This window comes from Olea europaea, chromosome 12 (genome assembly GCF_002742605.1).
Source record: "Olea europaea var. sylvestris chromosome 12, O_europaea_v1, whole genome shotgun sequence".
NCBI classification, from domain to species: Eukaryota; Viridiplantae; Streptophyta; class Magnoliopsida; order Lamiales; family Oleaceae; genus Olea; species Olea europaea.
The window spans coordinates 23,969,106-23,976,327 of NC_036248.1; the positions used below are offsets into that span (position 1 = coordinate 23,969,106).

The 7,222-nt window shown below is 39.0% G+C and overlaps 2 protein-coding genes across 2 annotated transcripts in view; both read left to right on the forward strand.

Annotated features, from left to right (window-relative positions):
- The first annotated feature begins 4,816 nt into the window (after positions 1-4,816).
- Positions 4,817-6,965, forward strand: LOC111406144 (heavy metal-associated isoprenylated plant protein 9-like). Its single transcript, XM_023035371.1, has 5 exons — positions 4,817-5,214; positions 5,302-5,509; positions 5,583-5,755; positions 5,844-5,934; positions 6,381-6,965. The coding sequence occupies exons 1-5, from the start codon at positions 5,194-5,196 to the stop codon at positions 6,797-6,799; spliced, it is 912 nt and encodes a 303-aa protein (XP_022891139.1). The 5' UTR covers positions 4,817-5,193; the 3' UTR covers positions 6,800-6,965.
- A 95-nt stretch (positions 6,966-7,060) lies between these two features.
- LOC111406812 (heavy metal-associated isoprenylated plant protein 9-like) overlaps positions 7,061-7,222 on the forward strand; it is a 2,672-nt gene continuing 2,510 nt past the window's right edge. The window contains exon 1 of the mRNA XM_023036184.1: positions 7,061-7,198. Within this exon, the coding sequence (XP_022891952.1) occupies positions 7,061-7,198 (138 nt within the window). The remainder of the gene's footprint in view (positions 7,199-7,222) is intronic.

Genomic DNA, 7,222 nt, shown 5'->3' on the forward strand with positions numbered 1-7,222 from the left:
AACTCTGAAAGAAATTCCTGCCAACGAGCCTACTTGCTTGATTGCTTTGGTTGGGACATGAAGTGAATAACTGCAGTATTATCTGTCTTTACAATAAATGGAGACCCAAGCAAATAGTGACACCATCCTCTGAGACAATGGACTATTGCCAACAATTTCTTTTCATGCACCGAGTAACGACGTTCTGTTTGGTTTAACTTTCGGTTCTCATATGTTACCGGATGTCCTTCTTGCATAAGGACTCCACCAAGTGCAAAATCTAAGGCATCGATATGAACTTCAAATGGTTTAGTCATATCCGGTAAGGCTAAAACTAGGTTCATCCACATGGACTTCTTCAACTTTTCAAAAGCAGTTTGGCATTGGGACGACAAATCCCAATCATTATCCTTCTTTGTCAATTCGGTAAGTGGCATTGCAATTTTTGAATAGTCTTTCACAAATCTTCGATGGTAATTGCATAAACCCAAAAAATGAACGTACATCATGTACGGTTTTTGCTGGTTGCCAATCTTTGATGGCTGTAACTTTCTTCGAATTCATACGGATTTTACCTTATTCAATTATGTAACCCAAGAAACTAATAGATGTTTGAGCAAATGAGCATTTAGATGGTTTGGCATAGAGTTCATTCTCCTGTAGCCGATTAAAAACTTGCCTCACATGTTGGACATGTTCCTCCAATGTCTCGCTGTAGATTACTATGTCGTCCAAGTACACCATGACAAAATCATCTAAGAATCAGTGAAGTACCTGATTCATCATAGTACAAAACGTTGCTGAAGCGTTTGTCAAACCAAAAGGCATCACTTTAAATTCAAAGGCTTCATATCTGGTTACCACCGTAATCTTTGCTTCATCTCTCTCCTTGATCCGAACTTGCCAGTATCCGGACCTAAGATCAATTTTTGTGTAATACTTCGCCCGACTCAGTCGACCAAAGCAATCCGAAACCAGTGGGATAGGATAGCTATTCTTTACCACTATCTTGTTCAAGGCTCGATAGTCACACCACATTCTAAGAGAACCATCGGCCTTTTTATGAAACAACACAGGAGCTCTGTATGGTGACTTCGCATGCACAATGATTCCACTCTCCAACATTCTCCCAATTGCTTCCTAAGCTCTTCAAGCTCAGGCTAAGACATACGGTATGATGCCTTGGCGGGAGTTTTGGCACCTGGAATAAGTTCAATTTCATGATCAATCATCCTTCTTGGTCATAATTTCTTTGATAATTCGTCCAACATGATGTCTTCAAATTCTCGAATAAGCCTTTTAACGGGTTTTGGAATAGGACCAGTCGCCTCTTCGATCTCCTCTAATCGAAGAGTGCACAAAAAGAAGGTTTATTTCTCTTGAAACCCTTACTAAATTGCATGACTGAAATACTCTTCTCGCCCATCCTCCCAAATTGTATAGGGATAGCACACGACTTATTACAAATCATCATTAACTAATCAAAATACAGCAACACACTGTCTTAGTATTCCAAAGAAATTACAATCCTAGAATAATTTTGAAATCATCCATCTGAACTGTAGATAAATTTGTCCTTCCCTCGAAGGGACCTGCTTTGATCAACACTGATTTCGCTATTCCAGCTATTGGTTGAGCAGCGGAGTTAATTGCTTTGACTTTTCCACTACCCTTTTCCAGAACAAGTCCGAGTCGTTCTACTTCGGTACATGCAAGGTAGTTATGGGTAGCACTAGTATCCACCATAGCAGTATCCACCATAGCCCTAATTGGCTTCTCGTTGATCTTCACATCAATGTACATTAAGCCTTTGGCCCTACAAATTCGAGCTTTCGCTTCTTCCATCCTTGCCTCTTTCAAGGGGACATCATCCTTTTCAGCAGCCCGATGCGACAGTGTGTTGCATCGATGTAAAAATGTCTCAACTACGTCCTCATCCTCTTCGTAGTCAATCTCACCATGACAATTAGCCTATGGGCCCTCTTGCTTTGAACTTGACCCGCGACTTACTAGCTGACAATATGCATTCACTATCCATTTCTGAGGACACCCCGACACCCGATGAGGTCCTTCGCATAAAAAGCACATCAATTTGGGAGTGGCATCAGTTCGGCCCTCCGTTGCTTTTCCTTTGTTCCAGTTATTACTGTTGCTGTCGTTATAATTTCCTTGATAGCTATTATGATAATTTCCCTGAAAGCCACGGGTGCTTTGATAGGCTCCTCCCTTATTCTGAGAGTAACGCTCTCCCCTATTTGGGTTCGAGTTGGGACTGTAAGGTCTGTTACCACCTCCAATTGCTTGATTACTCCTCGAAGGTCGATCTTTTCTGGATTCCGTTTGGTAGTCGCTCAAACATTCGATGGCTTCCATGGTCGTGCTCAAATCAATAACCTTCTATCTCTAAAGTTTCGTGCGTGTCCACGGTTTCAACCCTTCCATAAAGGTGAAGAGTTTATCCTTTTTCGACATATCTCAAATATTCAGCATATGCCCTGAAAAAGCTTTTACATACTCTCTGATAGAGCCTGTATGTTTCAGGTCTCGAAGTGCACGTCGAGCCTGATACTCGACATTTTTCGAGAAAAACTACAATCTAATCGCTTTCTTGAGGAGATCCCAAGATTCTATTCGGATGCTGTTGGCTTGAATGTTAGCATATTTGGTTCGCCACCATAGTTTTGTATCTCCACCTAGATACATGGTAGCTGTGCTTACCTTTCTAACTTCGTCTTCGATCGAAGCTGCGAGAAAGTACTGTTCCATGTCAAATAAGAAGTTTTCGACTTCTTTTGCATCATGTGCCCCTCCGTAGGTACACGGTTCAGGAATTCTGAGTTTAGGAGCATACTCAGGTACGAGAGCTTGCCCATTGCCTATCGTACATTGGAGTACTCGTAATTGAGCTCTCTACGCTTCCATTTCATCCTGTAGATCAGGAATGATTGCAGCAACTTCAGTCATTGTTAGGCAAGACCTTTGGCTTTCATCCAGTTAGATGTGTAATCCACGAATCTCGGATTCTGCCATCTTGACTTTTTCCTCGAGACCGTCCACGACATAGCACAACCTAGTAGTTGTCTCATCAAGCGTATCAACGCGCTGTTTAGTAGTACTCTTCTTTTGAGGCTCTCCTACCTCAGTGGTGTGGGATGTAACTGGATCCATTGCTTTCTTATCGAGGGTCGTGAGCCGTAGCTCTGATACCAATTTTCACGGGGTGCCTTTCTTCTTGGCACGGAAAGGGACACTGTGCGGCTTTTATCTGCTCTGCTAGACTACCTTCTGCCTTTTCTCGATCACGTCAGGATGAAAGAAAATTTGATTACAATTTTGTATAAAGTTTACAATAGAATATTTGAATACATTGAAAGTAAAGTGAACATTGATTGATGAAAACTGAACATTACAATTGATGAAAGCAGAAAATTACAATTGCTGGTGCAGGGGGCAGACACCGGTGAGTTTGAAAGATTTTTGAATGACTAATACCCCCCATAATAACATTCGGAAGAAAAACCTAAGTGACAGGAGTAGACATTTAAAAGACGAGGAATCGTAATAAACATTTACTAATATCAGAGTTATTTTACAATTGAAATAACTATTACAATGAAAAGAAAATTTTAACTCAAACTTGAACTAATATTTACAATGTGCGGCCGAAGTTAAACAAACTGCGGCTGCGATAGTGTCTAGGGACTAAGTAAAGCAGTGGTCCTTCACACTAGGTCTTGGAGTTCAAGTCCAAATGCTTTCAGGCCAGTAGCTTTCCTTTTCGCTAGGAAAAATACCAGCCAAGCCAGGGGGGAGTGCTTGGTCGCTGGGGTTTCCTTTTCCTCAACCAATTCGGTTGTGTCAGCCTTGGTCTACCGGCTTTGTTCTGAGTTCATTGTATCCCTCCGTGTTCAGGGCTAAGGAAACTATCATGAAAAGTCTTGGTTGCCTTCTTTTTTGCAGAATTGCTTGCTCAATTTTTCTTTTGTTGACAGCTCACGGTGTCCCTTTTAGAGTTGGAATGTTGGGCTGTGTCACAAGCTGACTCATTTCCACGCAAAACAACGAAGGTACAGTGGCCAATTTCTGTCTGCTTATTACAGAAATATTGTACCTTTTTGATTCCCAAAGTTTTCTTAGAAAGAGTAAGTTACAAACTGAACCAAGAAAAATCACCTTTCAAGTTTACCATTCAAGTGTAATTTGATTTGGGTATAAGAAAGAAGATAGAAATCACATCACTGTCCTTTTTCTTGTTGTTTTATAAAGTCTCAATACATGTGAGGAGGAGCCCATATCTAACTCCAATTTGGTAAAAGATATCATTCTGGTACACCAGATAGAGAGAAGGCAGGTTGGGAAGTTCTAAAATCTGACAAAGTTTATTATAGACTTTAAACTTACCGCAACCCTCTTTACCAAGATGGGTATTCAAAACCAGTCATAAGACAGCGATCTTTCACCTTCAAGGGTAAAAATTTCACATCTTGGCAAAGTAAATTATAAGCAATATTTCATTCTAAAACAGAGTGCAAAAATTGGAAATTTTTTCTACTGGCTAATCTGGGAGGTGGAGAAATGGCCAACCATGTGACACCAACTTGTTTATCATGTACAAATCAGTATCCCTTTTGCATCTCCATGCCTAAAAATCTGACTTCTCTGACCAATTTCAGAAGATAAAAAGTAGAGATAAAAATATTCTTTTGCCGCACAAGAATTCCATGAAATATATCAAAAGGGGCAGGCAAGTGCAAGTTTGCTAGCAGAGGTTTAATCACTGTAGAAATTACTAACAAATTATTAGATAATAATAATAAAGTTTGTATAGTTAGGTATGTGATTATGAGGTGGTTAGTGTGACATAAACCTAACACTTTCTTGAAACATAGCCCAATAAAAAATTTCAAATTATAAGTATTATTCTTTCAACTTTTGCTATATAAGTATGCTTAGCATGCTCCTTGGAATTCCCCTTCTTCCCTCCGCAGCTTATTGATACAAAAAATAAAGAATTTATCAAGAGTTCCCCTTTATGGTTATTGGCCTGCATGTGCTCTGCAATCACAGAGTTTTCTTTATTGCATAATAATTTACACTGTTCCTTTTTTTCCCATATAAATGAAGTTGATTCACTTCAATAGGCCTCCCTCCCTCTTTTGAAACGTTTTCTTAGTAGCACTAATTTTGATTTTGTAAGTGATTTGAAGCTGCACTATGGGTGAAGAAGTAAAACAGGTTAGTGATTCATTGCTTTTGACTTCTGTTGATTCAAATAAATTATACACACACTCGAATTTACTGAATGAAAATGAGTTTTCGCAGGAACAAATTAAGGAGGAATCTAAGCCTGAGGAGAAGAAAGAAGAGAAGGCAGAGGAAAAGAAAGAAGTAAAGGCGGAAGAGAAGAAAGAAGAGAAGGCAGAGGAGAAGAAAGAAGAACCTAAACCACCATCCCCATTTGTCTTGTTTGTGGATTTGCACTGTGTGGGATGTGCAAAGAAGATTGAAAGGACACTTCTTAGGATAAGAGGTCACTCTCTCGACTGAAAATTTACGTGTAAAATGAGCCTTATTTGTAACATATATATTATTGATCTTTGCAGGAGTTGAAGGAGTTGCAATCGACATGGCTCAAAACCAAGTGACTATAAAGGGAGTTGTGGAGCCTCAAGCAGTATGCAACAGACTCATCAAGAAAACCAAGAGAACAGCTAAAGTCTTATCGCCATTACCGGAAACTGAGGGTGAACCTCTACCAGAAGTTGTTGCCTCACAGGTAGAAAAAATCTGACATTTGTTTTTTTTTTCAAATTCAAATTATAATCCCAAATCTTTTTTGAAAAATGTTTTCGATTGACATCCAGGTTAGTGGATTGGCTTCTTTGGAACTTAATGTGAACATGCACTGTGAGGCCTGTGCTGAGCAGCTTAAGAAAAAGATACTCAAAATGAAAGGTAATACTTGGTATACATGCTAAACATGACTTGCCATGGTAATAACTCTGTTATTTCTATTAAAACTTGAGTTTCATTTTAAATGGTCAACCTTATTGAAATGAGTAGCCAAACCTTTATATGTTGGTCTATATTTTCATTTGTATTCAATGTCGGATTTATCCCTTGACATCGCGAGATGGCGCAGACCAATCTAGATGTTTGTGTGCTTATTTTTGAGTTTAATCGGATCGAACTGCTCTTTGGAGCTTAATGAGCATTGATACCATATTAAAACTTATATTCTATCTTAAAAGGTCAATTTTATTAAGAAGAGTAGCCCAAATCTTATATGTTTGTCTATATTTTAATCTTTATTCGATGCGGGATTTAACCCTTAACAGTTCCTATTAAAATCTCTCTTGGTGTTTACGGTTTCGTTATAGCATCTGGATTGTGTACTATAGGTGTGAGGACAGTTGAAACCGAATTAAGCTCTGGGAAAGTGATAGTAACAGGCACCGTGGATGCAGACAAGCTCGTTGATTACGTCTATAGATGCACAAGAAAGCAGGCCAAAATTGTCCCCCAGCCGGAACCTGAGAAGCCCGCCGCAGAAGAATCAAAGCCTGAAAACAAAAAAGAAGAAAAACCAGCTGAAGAAGCAAAACCCGAAGAGAAACCACCGGAAGAGGGAACGAAAGAAGGCAAGGAGGAGCAAGGTGGTGAAAACAAAGAGGAAGCCAAGAAAGGAGAGGAGATCGTTAGTGATGAAATGTCCATGCAGAAAATGATGCATTATTATCAGCCTCTTTATTACATTGAAAGAATTCCCCCACCTCAGCTCTTTTCTGATGAAAATCCAAATGCTTGTTGCATTGCATAATCACTAAAAATCACAGATTATTTTTTCTTTTCTTGTGATTTTTGACATATCTAAGTCATTATCGAATGCAAGGTTCAGTTTCTCAATTATATTCGACTGAATGATGGTATAATAATCATTCTGTAATTCCTGTTTCATATTTTATACATATGATTGAAGAGCTTAATAAAAATCTTCTTCTATTCTATATTCATATTTTATTCTATATGTGGCATGTATTATTATTATGGAGATCAAACATAGGACATACTCTAGCGAAAGATGCAAAAAACAAACTTTCCCCGTCTAGAGAGGCAGTATAAAGAAATATACTTCATTTCCCTAGTCATGCTTGTCATATGCCAGAGTGTAGTTTTTCCCTGTCTCTTGGTTAAATTCGAACAGGCTACTTCTGGTTTGGTTCAGCTAAAAAATTGTATTAAA